Source organism: Rhynchophorus ferrugineus, unplaced genomic scaffold (genome assembly GCF_030347505.1).
Source record: "Rhynchophorus ferrugineus isolate W39M unplaced genomic scaffold, kcgeb_rfMv2 rfM9, whole genome shotgun sequence".
Classification (NCBI taxonomy): Eukaryota; Metazoa; Arthropoda; class Insecta; order Coleoptera; family Curculionidae; genus Rhynchophorus; species Rhynchophorus ferrugineus.
This window is the reverse complement of record NW_027472588.1, coordinates 26,151,938-26,171,492: the sequence shown is the minus strand read 5'-3', so window position 1 is coordinate 26,171,492 and position 19,555 is coordinate 26,151,938. Positions and strand designations below refer to the sequence as shown.

The window sequence follows — 19,555 nt, the reverse complement described above, 5'->3', positions numbered from 1 at the left end:
ATACTTTTAAAAATCACTTAGTCAAATGTTTAGAAAACACTTTTAGTTAATGTTCAGCTTGTTATCGATTACATTCGAATAAAGAGAGTCTTTGATTATATTTAAAAGGAACTGTCTATTATGATAGGCTTCTGGTACTTAAAAGTAAATGTTAAAAGTAGTTGGCTATTTTAGTGTAGCTAACTTTATAGGCTTACCTTTATAGGAAATCTTTGTATATTAATTTGTTTTTTTTGCATATAATTAAAAAAAAAAGATACATTATTTCGATTATCACTTTAAAACACAAAACATATTTTCTTAAATTTAATAAAACATGCCGAATGTAACTTATTGAAGGACACATATTGTTAAGATACATCTGATCTAACACTGTCTAATAATAAGCATATTATATACTATAACTCAATTATATTTAAAATGATTCTTTACCAAATAGTAAAAAAAAACATGATAATAAATCATCTGTGTTATTTTTACAGCTCAACTATTTTATATAATTCTATACGTTTTATTGTAGTTGCAAGAGTGCTCAGATAATACTTCGAATAAAAGAACGTTTTTTTTAAAGAGAATTTGTTTTTCTTTGTTTTTATTAAATAATCCAAATTTGGATTATATAAAGTTCTAGGAAGATGAATTAAAGTAATTTAGTTATTTATTTATTTATTAAAAAGAAGCATTTTACATTTGTCGTACTAAAATAAATTTTATAGTTAATAAATAAAACAATTGCCATTATTTTCTTACAGGAATATGTGCCGAGTTTGAATCAGTGTTGGAATTTTTGTATAAACAATCTTGCATATCATACAAATACTAACATTGATCAGTCATTAAAAAACACATCGTCATCTTTCAGAATACCAACAAGACACAGTTAGTTTGATATTCGAAAATCGAGTTATCCTTATTGTAGAACATTTATCATATATGTCATATAAATATATATATTTTGTTAGGATTGTGATATGATTCTAGCTTATGGTATTAAATTTTTATTATCTTAACATTTTGATTTTATTAATAGGTATCTTCAAATACAAATATAAAAGCTATCTATAATTATAAATTTGGATTTTTACAAATAGTTCGAAATATCTAACAATTAGAATTGAGACAAATATGTGGATAATGTAATATAATATACAGGCTGTTCGAGATTGTGCGTATATTATATAATATGTCTTTAATCATCAGAAATTAGAAGATTTACAATTTATTGTTAATTACAGACGGACGAACATGTGGAATGTTAGTTAAATTTTCGATATTATGATATAAAAGCATTGAATCAGAAAATGGGAAGCGTTGGCGAAACGAAATATCAATGACATTTTGGAATTACTTTTTAAATATAAAACTTGCGTGAGATATTTACAAGATGATTGAAGATATTACTCGGAATTGGAATTTATGGAAGTAAATTTCCCATTCGTTTGTATGAGCCGAATCGAGTTAAGTTACATGTTGTTTTGTCCTATTTAGGCAACGGAATGTTATTTTTGGAACTGGGTGTGGTGTCTTCAGAATCGCTATTTAGCGTGTTCTCAGTCCCATCACCATAAAGCAACTTTATCACTTCTGGTACTTCTAATTCACTCGTGACGGGTTCGCTGTCTTTTGCAGTGGTGTACTTAATACTCGGTTTTGTTGTTGGTGTTTCTGTGGTGGTTGTTGTAGCACTAGGCCTCATAATGCCACCGATAGGAACTGATGGTACCTTGATTGTTGGATAGAGAACCTTATCGATGTAAAACATAGTTCCCAAGTTGTAGACAAATACTTCGCTCTCCACTATAAGGGCGTCGTTAATATGGACTTGATCTGTGAACAATGACAAACATGTAAATATGACTTTAATTAATGTAAGAAGTAATTGTAAACTATACATTTTTAGGTTGAATTGCTGTTATTTTTAAATCTTTATCTTTATTGAAGAGGAAGCTCTCTAAACCTTAATTTTCAAAAGTAATATTTCGATTGAAATTAAGGAGAAGAGAGTGTCTTGTAATTTTTGAAGAGAATAGATGTATTTCCATGGAAATTAATAGAACTTTTTAATGATTTAAAGTTTTTAAATTAAGACTAGCCGATGAAATGGAATGAAACATGCTGTGTGTGTGTGAGGCATTCAAGAAATTATTTTTTATTGAGACTACAGGGAAGTGAAGAAGATGTAATATATGGTTCGCTAGTTGGGCGCAGGCGTACTTAAATAGTGTGAATAATATCTCAATTTAATTAATTGAGTTACATTATGTTAAAGTTATTGGACATTTTTGACGTTTTGATTAGTTACATGTCCCTATTTTGATGAGAAATGCATTTAGATATGATTTCACTTTCAAAAAGAATTAATCATAGCGTGAGTACCGTTATCAATATTTTACGAGAATTTATGGAATTGAATGTTAAAAAATTTAACTTAAAATAAAATAAAACTTAGATACTTATTATTCAAATTTCCTAATATATTTTTCATAATAAAATGTAATAAATAATATAATATAAATAATAGCTTACTGAGGCATTTAAAACATCAATGAAAACGAAAGAAACAAAATAAAGTTTACTTAAAATATGATATATTTCAATATCGAAGTAGCAGCATCGGTATATTCAATTATGTACATTCACATATTATTGCTGTATTTACTTTCCATTTGGGTTTTTTTTCATCCCACCAATGTGTCCTAAATATTCCTTGCATGTCTGGAATCTTCTCTTGTAATTATTGTAATTAAATTTTTCATCTCATAGCATTTTTGTACCTGTGTGCAGTGTAATGCATATTGCAAACATATACAATAGTCTGCAACAGTGTCAGTACTCATTCCATATTCTTGTTAAAGGTAAATGTAATGTAACACTTAATATTTTTTAATAACCGCTAAGAGTAATGATACTAATATAGATGTAGCTCTACAACATTTATTTAATATACTCTATGAGAGAGTGTTAGACAATTAACACGTGGGCTGAAAAGTCCCGGAGCTAACACATAGATGGCGTTAGTTTTATTTCGTTTACACTTTTTCGGTTAATACTAACCTTCATAAAAAAGTGTGCTAAGAGTGTGCTAAGAGTGACACTACCTCTGTTATTTTTAAAACAGTGGATCAAAAAAAAATCGTTTTAATTAACTGTTTCTTGATGGGAAAAAATACCGTTGAAGCTAAGCAATCGTTTGAACATATTGTAAGGACTCCGCTCCATCGGAAACAACAATAAAACCTTGGTTTGCTGACTTCAAACGTGGTCGTAGAGACGCCGTAATACAGAACGCAATGGACGTCCAAATGAGGTGGTAACACCAGAAAACATCAAAATAATTAGAATAATTTGAATGATCGAAAAGTGAAGTTGCGTTAGTTAGCTAATATCGTAAAGATATCAAAAGAACGTGTTGGTTTTATATCGCATGAGCATTTGACTATGACAAATCTCTATTCAAAGTGGGTGATGCGTTTGCTCATTGTTGATTAAAAATAAGATCGTGTTGATGATCCTGAGCAGTGTATGGCAACGTAAGAAGCCGGAATTTTTGCGTCGATATGTGACAATGGATGAAACATGGATCCATCACTTCATTTCGGTACCAAAACGATCCTGATCTGAATAGACAGCACCTAGTGATAGCAAAAGATAAATTGTTCTACAAAAGTGGTACTTAAATGTTAGAGCTAGAGTTCTATAATATATTTATAATTCTTTATGTAATTATAATTTACCGATTTTTATTCATGTTATTAAAGTTACGTTTCTAAATAAATTTTGTATATATAATATAGTATAATAACAGATACTTCCTGGGAATCATAAACTGAATTCCTCGTCTCAGCTTTGCTATAATTTTTTTAATTTCCTCTACCATCAATAAACAAACTAGTGTTTTTTTAAGAATTTCATAAAATTCTCATAAACATTGAAAAATTGATAAGTCTGTAAGTATGTAACCATATAATCTGCTAATAATAAACTCAGCGTGATATAGATTATCCAAATGCACATGCCAAATGCACATGCCTATAACGAGCCAATCATATAATACATCTTGTTAACTTCCCTGTAGTCTCTATATATTCCACCATGTATTATGGTTTTGTTTCACTACAATTCACTGGGAACAATCTTGTTTTGCTGGCAGATGACGAATTTGAATGAGTAAATGGATAACGTAACCTTTATATCTAGAATATTCTATAGAGTAACAGGCTTCAAACGCGCTATAGTATGGTTCCGTCGAAAAAGTATTACTAGGGATATATATGCAACTTTTAAGCTAATTTAGGAAAAAACCAAATTACATTTTCCCCAACAATTATATACTAGGTGTACCGGAAAGTCATTACCGGTTTTTCTAAAAGATGTTGCTAGCTCAAGCTCACATCAAGCTTCAAAGCTATACAGGTTATATTTTTGTTATAGATTTATACCTCTTTAAATATTTCAAGTTTAGTACTTGAAAACGTGCATTTGCGAAATGCACTGTTAGAGCTGTTGGATTAAGACCTAACCCAAACTCAGAAACATTTAGAAAAAGCGTTAGATGTGGCCCAAGAAACAATTAGCGACTGATTACGAGCGATGGGGAAAATCCAAAAGATGCGAAGTTGGGTGCCATATCAATTGAATGACAAGCAAATGGAAAATCTGAAAATCGTCTGTGAAATGCTGCTTTAAACATATGATAGCGTGATGAAAAGTGGATTTATTTTGAAAACCCTAAGCGCAATAAATCATGGTTATGACCTGGCGAAGCCGGACGATCGACGCCAAGGCCAAATCGTTCTTATCGCAAGACAGTGAGTGCTCTGTGTTTGGTGGGACCAGAGTGGCGAGGTGCATTACGTACTGTTGAAACTTGGTGAAACAGTTAATGGTGATCGCTACCGACAACAAATGGAACAGAATGGATCCGAAGACACGGTAAAGTGATTTTACAGCACGATAACGCGCTGTCTCATAAAGCAAAACCTGGTGATGGAAGCGTTGAAAGAACTTGGATGGGACATATTATTGCACCTGCTGTACTCTCCAGACCTTGCCACGGCCGACTATCAATTTTTTGCATCAATGAGATACGCGCTTTCAGATGACCACTTCGCCAATTTTGAAAAAGTTGGAAAATGGCTCAATAAATGGTTTTGATCTGAAATTGATTTGAAAATTGCATTGATTTGAGAGGATTAATTCTACAAAATTGCCTGAAAGACGGACAAGAGTGGTCAATACTTATATATTTTTTTTCCATTTTCTTCAAAATGATGTAGTTTTTTTCGAAAAAAAAAACCGGTAATGACTTTCTGGTGCACCTGTTAATTAATAAGCATTATTTATACCTGCTGTCCTATTAATGGTAAGAGTTTTATTTCCCAGCGTAGTAAGAACGGTTCCATTCTTCAGATCCTTATCATAGAGTCGACCCTTGACGAAGTGGTTCAGTAATATTTCCAGGCCTTCACCATTTGATAAATAATTATCGGGCATTTTATCTAAACCCAGCTCTTCGAAAGCTGGATCGCACGGTACAAAGAAAGTGTAGCCCGCACCTGACACGTGGGGTGCTAGATCGGCCAGATTTAGGAATCTCGTTATATGGAAAAATCTAAAAATATTATTCTTTATTATGTTTTTTTTATGTATTCACATGACTACTCACCGTTTGTCTCTTTCGAGGGCCAAAAAGGCATGGGAGAGGAACTGAGCTCCAAACCAGGGAAACGCCAATAGCGGCGGTGTTTCTTTATCTCGATGTTGTTGGTGCAGTTTACTGACAACAGATTCGCTCACGAACAACACCTCACCAATGAAGAGGATGTTGCCTTTCTTGAGGGGTGTGTCACCTTTTAGAACTGATGCACCATTTGCTGTTAATGTTGCTGAAATAAATAAATAGCTAGACATATTATAGTTGATAAAGTATACTTTTTGAAGACGTAAGATTATAATTAACCATTCAAAATCTATTCCTAGTTAAGTTAAGAAAAGTTAATTCAATATTCATGAAAACAGTTATACATAAATAAGTAATTTTAACATTTTAACATATGTCTGTCAAAGTCTCATATGATTAAGACCATTTCCTTAATGTATGAGGTGCTTGCATGTATTTTGATCACTGTTTTACTATAAAAATGAATGTTGCCTAGACTGATCTATGGACCTTTTTTGCAATAATACGTTATTTGATTTGTTCAGTTGACGTCAGTATGCAACTGGAATAAATGTTGTATTCAGTTTTAGCAGTCCGTAAAATACATTGTTGGCCCTATCGTATGTACAGTAAGATGTTAGGGTCATGAATATACCTCTTCGTTGCGGATGGCTCTTATGGCCTAATACATGACTTTTTGTGCTTTGAATTTGCGTATTAGATCTACTTTCCAACGCTACATAAAACTCCTTTTTGCCTAGCAAACAATGAAACCGCCATGTTGAAATAGTTTGATATAGAATTTTCAGTTAATTCGTTGGGTGGCCATTTTCACTCAACTTGGGTCTTTCCTATCGCAAGTGGAAAGAGCTGGTTCGTTAACTGCTAAGCTGTCTGGGAGTTTCAGCAGGGTTTTCATCCAATAAGTTTTGCAATTCATTGTATTCGAATTTGTTTAGTCCACCAGGACATTCTTTGTAATTAATTTAAAAATTATCACTTTTAAATAATTCAAACCAAAACCAACAATTAGGATATGTCGGGGCATGGTCATTGTTTTTTTAAAAGTGTTTCATGTGCTTAATAGAATGGATAAAATATCCATGGAAATAATATTCGGTCAATTTGACCCTTGGAGTTTGGACTACAAAGTTTTAGGGTCTTGAATGAAAAAAAAAACCATCAAAATAACGCACTTGTTCTCACTCAAAAATCATCGCTAAAGTTCGAGAATTAGAGGGAGAATTGTTTTAACATCCAGTTATTTCGCCAGATTTATTTCTTCCTGACTTCTAACTTGTTCCACACCTCAAAAATAGTTTCGTTCGAAATAATTTTTAGTAGATAAGGAGGTGATAAGGAGGAGGAGGCGATGAAGAGTTTATCGCTACGTAACCAATGCAGAGCTGCACGATGACCTCGAAATCAAATGGATCTAAGCTATCGCGTTAAAACATGAAATAAGTTTACTAAATTACAGTAACGTGGAAGCAATACAACTACTGGACAACCCGCAGAAAATTGAAGAACATTGAAGCGAACCACGTGAACTTGTATAATGTATAAGTGTATTCTTAATTTTAGCTTAAGTAGATTAGTATTATTTTAATTTAGGAAATATATGTATCAATCCCGTACTCGTCTTGCTTGTGTATTAGTGGAACTACAACAGAACAGTAGTAATAAATTTATTTGTAAATTAAGATTGTACTAAGCATAATCTTATATGCTTACATTAGATTATGCTTATGTAGTTGATAAAAAAATGATATCCGTAGACATAAGCAGTAATAGTTTCGTAGAGCAAAGTTTATGGCCATAAATATTTCATTTCGGTGTACTTGAAATTGTCCTATTAGATCAACTTTTTAGAAAACTCGTCTATTTTTGTTTGATAAACAATGAAACTGCGATGTTGAAACGATTCGGAATGAAGTTTTTAACTAATTTTGTGTGGTAGTCCTCTTCAATCCTTTAGGATTTTTCCATCACATGTAAACCTCCGAAAATAATTGATTTGTCAACTTTTAAGCCATTTGGAAGTTCGTTGATTGTTTGAGGTGGGCTTTCGTCCAATAGGTTTTGCAATTCATTGTCAATAATTTTCATCGACTACCTTGAAAAAGGAAGGACCATCTACAGCGACTGTTACATAGCGTTATTGGACCATTTGAAGGACGAAATCGCCGTAAAACCGCCGCATTTGAAGCAAAAGAAAGTGTTGCTTCACCAAGACAATATACCGTCTCACAAGTTAGTGAAAAGGATGGCAAAAATTAATAGGTTTTGCAATTCATTGTCTTCAAACTTCCTCTAAATTGTTCCTCCCGGAAGTTATTTATCAATGCCATCAAAATCAGCACATTTAAATCGTTGAAATCAAAAAACCACCACCAAAAGTTTCAAACAGTGTTTGGTAGGATTAGGCAGTATAATTCCTCAAATCGAACGAGAAAAGTAATCAATGTCGAAAATAAAATTTTAGAGTAATTCAATAATATTAAACGTAAAACTGTTATTTGATGTAGAGAAATGTTAAACCCATCGAACTTAATAGTGGTTTATGTTGAAATTTCAATTTTCGTCAATACACAGGGTATCCCAAAAAATACATGAATATTTAATTTATCCTAAAATGGAATTATTAATATGCTATTGTGTTAACTTTCGACTCTATTATAACACATTTAGTAGTGCATTTAGGATGTTAAACAAACGTATTGTCATTCTGAAGCTGTTGCGCCAAGGAAAACGCCAATATGGAATTATTTGTTTGCTCACTGTTACAATGTTGCTCAATATTCAAGAAGCCATGAAGGTCGACGTCCAGGAAGTGGAAGAAAGTGCTCCACCCAAACCGGTAATAACCGCAGTATCATCAAGAAGCTAGTTCAGCAAAATTCGAGTATTTCCATGAGAAAAGACACCTGTGAGAATGGTATAAGCAAGTTGTCGGCTCATCGAATAACGAAAATGGAGCTCAACCTCAAGGCGTGCAAGCTCCAAAAGCGCATCCCCTTCACGGACGAGAAATTGCCCGCTGAGGCTCCCAGCACGTTATGTTTTGGGGCGGAATTTGTGCCAGCGGCAAGACCCCTAGTTTTTGTAGATCAAAGGGTCAAAATCAATCAATAAGTTTATCGTCGCGACATTATTGAGGCTATCGTACTTCCATGGGCTCAGCAGCACTTCAGCGATGCGAATTTGACGTTTCAACAGAACTGGTGTAGAGCCTTTTTCCAGACTTCATGTCGGCAGAGTGGCATCCCTACTCGCTGTATCTCAACCCGATGGACTACACCATGTGGTCCATTTTAAAGGTTAAAGCCTGTGCTACACGCCACAGAAGTGTGGAGCTGCTGAAACAAACGTTGCGTCGAGAATGGGATCAATTGTCGCCCAAAGACCTGCGGTCATTGCCAAAAATCTCAAGTCGCGTTTAAAACTGTGTATCGCTGCGGGAGGAAGCCACTTCGAAACCGACTTAATATACTATTGCTAAAGGTCTATGTTATTGTTTATAAAAATAAAACTTAAAATATTTTTAGCAGTTTTTTGTCAACTCAAAAAAAAACCAATAAAGTTAGTGATGTAATTTAAATCGTGGCAACAAAACTGCTTCTTTGCATTGCCATGAATATTTAATAGTATCAAAAATACCTACGAGTCCTTTTAAATAAGACCTCACGTCCTCCCATCGTCTGCACCAGTTGACCATCCTTAATACTATCCTGTTTGAGACGGCCCTTGACGAAGTGATTAACTATGACGCTTTCGGTAAACTCTGGCACGCTGAATGGATAAAAGCCCCAGTCTATGGGGTGCCAACGTTGGAAAGCGTGATCTGTCGGCACAAAAACAGTATACTCCTCGCCTGCAAAGAACAGAAGAAAAAAATGAAAGTGGAAAAAATAAAGCCCCACCTCCCCAATGATTTATTGTTCGTCTTTCGTTTTATAGAAAATTACTTTTGGGCGGTTTTTTTGTTCGTTAGAAAGCTTCATTTGAAAGCTTCATTCTAGTGGCGGATAGGTCGAAAGAGGATTGAGGAGGAAAAAGTATAATTGTGCGAGTAGTTTTATATGGATCAGTAGTTTCAAACTTTTCAAGAGCTATTTTTAATAAGGAAATTGAGAATGATTTAATTCTAACTAGAATATATAGTGATTTAAAAATAATGATATGAAATATTAAAAAAGCATTAGACGATTTATTATATTAGAGTTAAGCTGGAATTATTTAATACTAAAGGAAAAAGTAAAATATTAAATAGATAAATTATTGGGGATTTAAAACAAATATTTTATTTATTTTCATGATTAAGTCTGATATTGTTCAATTATAAATCGATATACATTGATTATAGTAAGATATCATAAAGTAAATAGAGACTTAACTTCTCATAGATAACTTTAAAGAATTGTTTATTATAACACATGCCACATAACAGGTCAATTGAAAAGTCCCCGGTTTGACACATAGATGGCGCTACTAGAATTAAATCCATACGTTTTTTTAGTTAGCCCAAACCCCCAAAAGATGCGTGTATAAATTTGACAGCTGTCCGATCATTAGTTCTGAGTGGAGCAACTTTTTGTTATAGTGAAAAAAGATGGATAAAAAGGAATTTCACGTGTTGATAAAATATTGCTTTTTGAAGGGAAAAAATGCAGTTGAAGCAAAAACTTGGCTTGATGCGCAGTTTATGGACACTGACCGAGTAAAATCAACTATCAAGGATTGGTATGCTATGTTTAGATGTGGTGAAATGAGCACCGAAGGCGGCGAACGCAGTGGACCGGAGGTTGTTACCGACGAAAATATTTAAAAACCCGACAAAATGATTTTCAATGACCGTAAATTGAAATTGAAGGAAATAGCGGACACTCTAAAGATATCAACTGAACGCGTATATCATATCATTCACGAATATTTGGGTATGAGAAAACTATGTATAAAGTGGGTGCCGCGCGAGCTCACCGTTGACCAAAAACAACGATGAGTTGATGATTCGGAGCAGTATTTGAAGATGACCAAGCGTAATAAACCTGAGTTTTTCCGTCGATATGTGACAATGGATGAATCATCATTTCACTCCGAAGTCCAATCGACAGTCATCCGAGTGGACTGCACACGATGAACCCGCTCCAAAGCGTGGGAAAATCGCAACAGTCGACTGGCAAATAATAATTTTCATTGATTACCTTGAAAAAGGAAAGACCATCAACAGTGACTATTACATACCATTATTGGGCCATTTGAAGGACGAAATCGCCGGAAAACGGCCGCATTTGCAGAAAAAGAAAGTGCCACCAAGACAATGCACCGTGTCACAAGTCAGTGAAAGTCAGGGTCAGGGTGGCAAAAATCCATGAATTGGGCTTCGAATTGCTTCCTGTTCTCAGATCTTAAAACAGTGCTCGCTGGGAAGAAATTTTCGTCGAATGAAGAGGTGATCACCGAAACTGAGGCCTACTTTGAAGCAAAGGACAAATCGTACTATAAAAATGGTATCAAAAAGTTGGAGGGCCGCTATAATCAGTGTATCACCCTTGAAGGGAATTATGTTGAATAAAAAAAACTAATTTTGCCAAAAAATGTGTTTTACTATGGTAGGCCGGGGAATTGACCTATTATATGCACTTGACGTATAACACTGCACTCGCTTGTTCGATCCATTTCATTCATGTATCTGAATCGCTTTACAAAGACCCGCGAAATCATTTGACTGGTTCAGTTATGAACGTGTTTGTTTATTTGACATGGACGTAGTTTTCTGCGACCAAATTTAGAGCAGAGTACGTTTAGAATTGGTCTACGTTATAGCGACTAAGTTATAATAAATATGAGTTAAACACCATTTTGATATTATATTGAATTGTATACCATATTAATATTTTGTTGTATAAATATATATTGTCTTTTTAGAGAAAGTTAATACAACGCCTGTTTCTTCATAACTAAGTGAAAAACATTGTCCAGAGTGTAAATTTAAAATATGTTCCAATATATGAACAATATCAAAATTGCAGCACGCAAATATTTTGAATTTATCAAATTGTATTGTCTCTTGAAAATATGTTTTCTAGTATTTGTTCGTTCAGCTGAAATAAAAGCAAGCAGGACCTGAAGATAGCAGATGAGATTCTACCGAAACGTTGTCAAAATATTAAAAGTTTTCATGGTAGATCTCTATAGATTGGTTTCACAGTTTTGATAACTCCAGATTTTAATAATCTACGGCTAAGAAACTGAGCTACTGCAATCCTACTGTCTTCTTCTCTTGATAATTAATTTGATTCGAGATAATTGAATGAATTCTGCGCCAGTTATAAAATATTAAAAGGTTTAGAAAGCAAAAACTATTAATTTACTTTAAAAAACTACTTTATATAATGGAAATAAGAGGCGAGTGCGATATACAAAATGTGTACTGAATTATTAACACATGGGCTGAAAAGTAAAAAATGGCGTAATAAAAAAAGCGTTTTCTTTGTTCAAAATTGGCTTTATTTAATCGTAATCTCCATCAAGAGCCCCACAATCATATCAGCGCCGCTCTAACATTTCAATATCACTTTTGTAGAACGATTAATCTTTCACATATCTTTATATTATAGATAACGATAGTTTTGATTCCGGGAAGAAGTGATGAATCCATACTTCATCCATTACAATTATACACAAAAATTCCGGTTTGTTATGTTTAAATATGGCCAAACACTGTTCAGAATAAACAACACGTTCTTGTTCTTGGTCAACAGTGAGCAAACGCGGAACCCACTTTGAACAGACCTTTCTCATAGTCAAATGCTCATGCAATATAAAACCAACACGTTCTTTTGATATCTTCACTATGTTAGCTAACTCACGAAACTTCACTTTTCGATCATTCAAAACGATTTTTTTTAGCGTTTCTTGTATTACCTCATTTGGACGTTCACTGCGTTCTGCTTCATCGGTGTCTTTACGACCACTTTTGAAGTCAACAAACCAACGTTTAATTATTGTTTCTGGTGGAGCGGAGACATTATAACACTTTTCAAGCCGTCGCTTTGCTTGAACGGCATTTCCCCCATCAACAAGCAGTGTAAAATTAAAACACGAAATTGTTTTTACCCATTGTTTTGAAAATAACAAAAGTTGTCTCACTCTTGGTACAATAATACACAAACGTTTGAGTAGAATATCATGAAATTTCAACAGCTTTCTTTTGAAGGTTAGTACTAACTGAAAAAGCGGAGAATGCGATAAAACTAGCGCCATTCATGTGTTAGGCTCGTTTTCAATGGATTATCATACGTTACTTAGGTTCATATACTTTAGACGGAGATTTTCCTTTTTCAATAACGATTCTGATGACGCTGCAAATTTTGCATTAAGCGATAAAATTTAATGGATAACATTCACAAGAAACAACAAATGATCATAGTTTTTCTCGTACTCTCGCGTTAATTTGTAATGGAAAGAGCGAACTTGCGAACTGAGATGGACTAGGTTTGCTCATGTGCATTTCACACTAACACGAATTTACAGTTTGTTATGATATTGATTTATAAAGTATGGGTAGGTTTATGTAGCGACTGCAAAAAAATGTACTTTTTTTTGTTTTTTAGAATCTTTGGTTATGATTGTGCAAGTTAAAAAAACATATATTTTGATACTACTTTATTTGTAATATTATTAGTTAATAATATAATTAATATTATAGTTGCAGCTAAAATTATAATCGCAACTGTTTATATTTGTCCTAGGCAAAAAATATTTTGCTGTGCGTCTTGTGAATTCAATCATGGAAGAAGAGTTTAAAAAACACCCATATTACACCCCAACATATTATATATGTAGGCGGTATCCAAAGAATAAACAAAGTACAAATATAAGAAAAATTTCAGAATAGAAAAGTTCAGGAAGTATTTTTAGGTATTCTTTGAAACCTGTAACATTTAAAAAGTCCTCAAAAGTTCTCAAGAGTTCGAAATGCAGTATTTTATGAACGATCATGGCCCGAAATATTTGTTGTTGTATAAAGTTGTACTAAAGTTGGTGACACAAGAAGTTGATGAAACTAAATTTTTAAATTATTCATAGAAGTATTTATTTTTATTATTGTAATAGTAATGGATAAAGATGAGGGCTAGATAAATTTAAGAAGACTGCGTGCTTATTAGCACATCAGAAAGCTGAAACAAGTAAATATGAGTATATAATTAATATTGACTCACAGCAATCAGGAAACTTGAAATAAAGCCTAAAGTATAGCTCTAGAGTGTGAAAGATTTGTGTGCACCCATATGTTTGTAGTTTCCCAGAATAGACAATAAAAAATTAAGGAAAGATACTAATTACATTTCAGATTATATCAAGATCAATGGGAAAGAGTGAGTTCAGCGTAAATATAACAAAAGAATCCTACCTCACACAACTATTTTGTGTATGTAATTGAGTGTAGTTTAATTCTTTAAATAATATATTTATTACTTGTTAGTACTGTATTTTATTAATATCCGGTATTGTCTTTAATAATAAATAGATACATATGTAATATATTTTTTTATTATTCGATCTATTATGGTTTAATATTCTTTTCGAAAAGAAACCGCTAAAATAATGTGAAGTAGAAAGAAGCGCCCATGTTATATTTCTAACAAAACTTATATTATTAGTGGAGTATAACACTTCAGCTAATATAGCAAAACATGTATGTCATTCCCGTCATTGATTATTCATAATGCGAGATATTTCGATAATCATATTGATAATCATTGATTCCTATGAGGGATATGCAATTAAGAAAATTTACTGAAATATACCTAAATAAAACTGCTTAAATTATTTACTTATTTCTCTCTTCTTAACGCTTATAGACCTAAATAGGTCCCACAGAACTCCTTCCATTGTTAAATAAATTATCAAAAATTAAAGGAATGAATTGGTAACGCTATTCATTTTAAACATCGTAAATGCGAATTTGGATAAATAACTGCGATAAAAGGGATGGTACGAAAGAAAAAGAACAAAACCTACGCGAATATATTTTCGAGAGGGTCCATTCGAACTCAATTTAAAGAAGCCACTTGGCGAGGTTGGTTGCACTTCAGGGGATTTGTGATCTAACCGTCTAACTGATGAAAAGTGAGTTTTTCTGGCAATCCTTTCAATTCTCGTATTAAACTTAGGTCATGGTGTTTGCTATTGCAGATGTCTTTTAGTTTTGTTTTGTTTTATTTTTTTATTCGTTTCCCTTTGTTATATTTTAGTTTCAATTGATATGTAATAGAATATATAAATGTAATTATGTACTGTACTATATATATAACTGTAAAAACAACAAAACAAATTGTAAACAAAATCAGTTTAATTTTTCGCTAACCCATTATATACATATATACCTGAATAATTATACATCAAAACCTCATAGTACACTTTGGTTATCTTGTTAATGGCTTTCCATGTTTTTTGTCGTTTTGAGTTGCCCAAAGAGATTTCTAGGTATTGAACCAAATGGAAGAATTTAACTAATTAAAACACCAAATTAAAGAACTTAGTAGATATGTGGACCAGATATTACTTAGATTAAGGTTTAAATACAAATGAACAAATTGAGCGAAGACTCTGATAAGAAAAGATCATTTAACTTGGATCATTTAACTTAATCATTTAACTTAAACTTGGAATAAGAAGTTCCAAGAAGAAGAAGAAAAATCCAGTGATCATTTGATTCAAGATTTTGGCTAGTTAAGCAATTCAAATGACGATGGGTGTAACCAGTCGTTCATCGGCATCAGCATAACTTGGCTTCCAAATACCTGAAGTAGCGCAAAATGGATCCATGATTGGATCAAGCTGCCAAGCCAACAGTATTCTTCCGATACGACATTACCAAGTTGCTGTAAGAATGGGAAATATCGTAGGATACTAGGGATCAGCACTACAGGAGGAGAATATGACATCGGCTGAAGTAATAAGTCAAGTATTACAATCGATTATACTAATTCTACATGTTTCTGCCCTAGATCGTATTGGAAATATTGTTATTCATTTGATATTACAGCCACAGATCAGTTTACAGCTGAGAAACAAATTCGGAAATGCAGATCACAATTGTTTCGATATATCCGTCAATTGTAAAAGACATGAATCAAAATCATCGAAGAATCTGAATCATTATCTGTGTGTGCTTTTAGTGCGAGATTTAGTGAAGAGAATTAGAAGTTATCCGGAAGCCAATAACCTACACTGTAATTCTTATTTAAACATGTAATTTTCTCCTGTACGGCTTGAATATTGCTTGTTATTGAAATAAATCAATATTTTCGTACGAAAATTACTCCACGCTTGTGCACGTGTTCTTGGCATTTCATTCTACAATATTTGTACTAGGCATTTGTATTGAAAATTCAAGAAATATAAAAATGTAACATCGCGAGTTTTACCCCTGTACCTTTTTTATATCTGAAAAAAATCAATGTATCTATAATTATATATGGAGTGTGTGAGCGGTAATCGTTGTATAAATTGATTTTAAGGATTTACAAGAGATGGTGTTACTATGTATTAAATTGCATCGGGTACATTTGTAACCAACTTCATGTTGAAGCCTCACTTTTCAGTATGTGCCATTTTGTTTGTTGCGTGAACAAAATTATTTTTGGTGTACTGAAAATGTCTAAATTTGTAGCGAGTAAATCGCATTTGCAGAAGGGTTTATTATTTTACCTCAATTAAAAAAAGGGGGCTGAAGATAATTGAATGATCTGATCGATTCAACATGTGAATAGAGGTTTCGACGTCTTAAAAGGGGCGATTTTCACACCGAAGAAAAAGGACGTTCTGCACAGATAAAAAATTTGAATAGCTAGACTCGAAGGCATTACTCGGTGAAACCAAAAAGTGAGTGAGGTGAAAAGTGAGCAAGCAACTTTTCTTAATAAGTAAGTACTATTAATACAAGTCGTATTGTATTTATTAATTACCCGACTGATGTGTCAAGTGCGTCCAAAACAGTTAGTGGTGGACTCATTTCTCTCGTTTTCCCTCAAAAGCAACTTCGAAATCCCCCTCCTGTTCATAAAGCATTATGCTCTGTACATATAGCATTTCTCATAAGAAACTGTCTGGCTACTTTGCAGATATCTACAAATGAGTTGTTTCAATAAAACGTTATATAATTGGGTTAAAGTTCTAACATTTATGTCATGCCGCTTTTCTTAACAAGCGACTACCTCTTAACTTGTGCCCATTGTGTGACTTATTTGATATATGCATAAATAACAGTTGGCAGTAAGTTTTTGAAGACTCGTATCATTATGTTTTCTGCTTTTAATTTGACTTCCTATCTTCAAGGGAGATGGTGTTACGCGCAATAAAGGAACTCACTCTACCCCGTTTGTCTAACTTATTTTCCACAAACTCTCCATCAACCACCCTATTAATATAATACCTTCATTTTAACAGTATTATAATTGTGTTACTTATAGCTGTTTGACAATTAATAATAAAGTTTAAAGTGATTTTTAAAAATAGTCAGTTTTCTGTCAAAAGCAATGTTGAAATTCCTGCCCTGGTCTTAAAGTATAAATACGCAGTACATATAGTCTTCTTCCCTGATCTCTTATAAAACAAGTTAAAAAAACAATTTTTTTAGCTAACTTGCATGTACCTACAAATGAGTTGTTTCAACAAAATTGTTATATAATTTGATTAAAATTCTAACTTCATATCATGCTGATTTTCTTAATAAGCGAGTACCTCTTAACTTGTGCCCACTTAATACCATATATATTAAAACAATTGGTAGTAAATTCACTTCTTTTAAGATCCCTATTATTACGATTTCTGCTTTAAGATGATTTCCTATTTGCAAGGAATTTACCTTCATTTAGTATTATTATTGCATTACTAATATCTGTTTGAAAGTTGAAAGTCTGGTAATTAGTAAATGTATAATTAATAAAGTATAAGCTTTTTCTTAAAAATTGGGGGTTTTCCTTCAAAACTAATATTAAAATCACTCCCCTGTTCATAAGGTGTCTTACACTGTACATCTGATATCTCCCTTATGTTCAGTACCAGTATAAAACAAGATTACATTTACAGTATTATATCTGAATACCTTATTATCTATACCTACAGATGCGTTATTTCAATAAATCTTCTCAAATTACATTAAAAATAATTTATGACATGCTTTTTAATAACCGAGGACCTCTTAAATTGTGCCTATTGAGTGACTTATATGCCACGCATGTCAGAAACAGTTTGTAGTAAATTAAATGTTTTGAAGACCCGTATCGTTATGATTTATGATTTTAATTTGATTTACTATTTTCAAGGAAGATAGTGTCGTCAATGGAGATCGTGTTATGTACAACAAAGCAACCCATTCTACCCCGTCTCTCTTCCTTATTTTTCACACATTCCCCATCAACCACCCTAAAAATATAATACCCAAATTTACCTTTATTTTAACAGTATTATTATTGTGTTACTAACGGCTGTTAATTAAAATTAAAAGTCTGACAATTAATAATTATATAATGAATAATGGTTAAGTTGATTCTTAAAAATAGTCAGCTTTACTTCAAAAGCAACATTGAAGTCCCTCCTCTGGCCATAAAGGATAATACGCTGCACATATAGTATCTACCCTGATCTCTTATGAAACAAGTAAAAATAACAATTTTGTTACCTAACTTGCAGATATCTAAAAATGAGTTGTTTCAACAAAAATGTTATGTAATTTGATCAAAATTCTAACTTTATATCATGCTCCTTCTCTTAGTAAGCGAGTAACTCTTAGCTTGTGAATATTTAATGCCATGTGTGTTAAAGACATTTGCTAGTAAATTCACTTCTCTTAAGAGTCCTATCTTGATGATTTCTGCTGTTAAGTTCATTTCCTAATAGCAAGGGAGATGGTTTGTTATAATATAAAACTCCAATTTACCTTCATTTTAACAGTATTGTTATTACATCACTAATGTCAGGTTGAAAGTTAAGTCTAGTAATTAATAAATATCTAATGAATATAGTATAAGATTTTTCCTAAAAATTGGCCGTTCTACTTCAAAAGCAACATTAAAATTACTGCCATGTTCTTATAATATCCAGAATGTACATCTAACATCTCCCCTGTGTTCAGTAACTCCCCTTACCTCTTATGAAACAAGATTACATTAAGATTTTGTCTGGTTAGCTTGCAGATACTTAGGGATGCGTTGTTTCAATAAATATGCTCCTTAATATCGAGTACCTCTTAAATTGTGCCTATTGAGCGACTTATGTGGCATGTACGTTAAAAACATCCTCATTCCTCATCAACTACCTTTATACATAATATAAAAACACCAATTGGCCGTCATTTATTAGTATTATTATTGCGTTACTAACGGCTGTTTGAAAATTAAAAGTTTTATAATTAATAATTATATAATGAATAAAGTATATGTTGATTGTTTAAAATAACCGGCGTTGCTTCAAAACAACGTTGAAATCCTTGCTCTGGTCATAAAGTATAATAGGCTAGGCTGTATATATAGTCTCTCCCCTGATCTCTTATGAAACAACTTAAATTAAGCTAACTTGCAGATATTTTCAAATGAGTTGTTTTAATAGAAAAGTTATATGTTACAAATTGATTGAAGTTCTAATTTTATATCATGCTGTTTTTCGTAATAAACGAGTACTTCTTAACTTATGCTCACTTAATGCCATATATGTTTAAAACAATTGGTAGTAAATTTACTTCTCTTAAGATTCCTATCGTTATGATTTCTGCTGTTAAGTTCATTTCCTAATAGCAAGGGAGATGGTTTGTTATAATATAAAACTCGAATTTACCTTCATTTTAACAGTATTGTTATTACATCACTAATGTCAGGTTGAAAGTTTAGT

At 32.7% G+C, this 19,555-nt stretch overlaps 1 protein-coding gene across 1 annotated transcript in view; it reads right to left on the bottom strand.

Annotated features, from left to right (window-relative positions):
* Positions 1–649: 649 nt before the first annotated feature.
* LOC143203160 (uncharacterized) overlaps positions 650–19,555 on the bottom strand; it is a 164,033-nt gene continuing 145,127 nt past the window's right edge. The window contains exons 6-9 of the mRNA XM_076415296.1: positions 9,324–9,533; positions 5,666–5,885; positions 5,346–5,611; positions 650–1,827 (exon numbers count right to left, since the gene is read on the bottom strand). Of these exons, the coding sequence (XP_076271411.1) occupies positions 1,481–1,827; positions 5,346–5,611; positions 5,666–5,885; positions 9,324–9,533 (1,043 nt within the window). The 3' untranslated portion in view covers positions 650–1,480. The remainder of the gene's footprint in view (positions 1,828–5,345; positions 5,612–5,665; positions 5,886–9,323; positions 9,534–19,555) is intronic.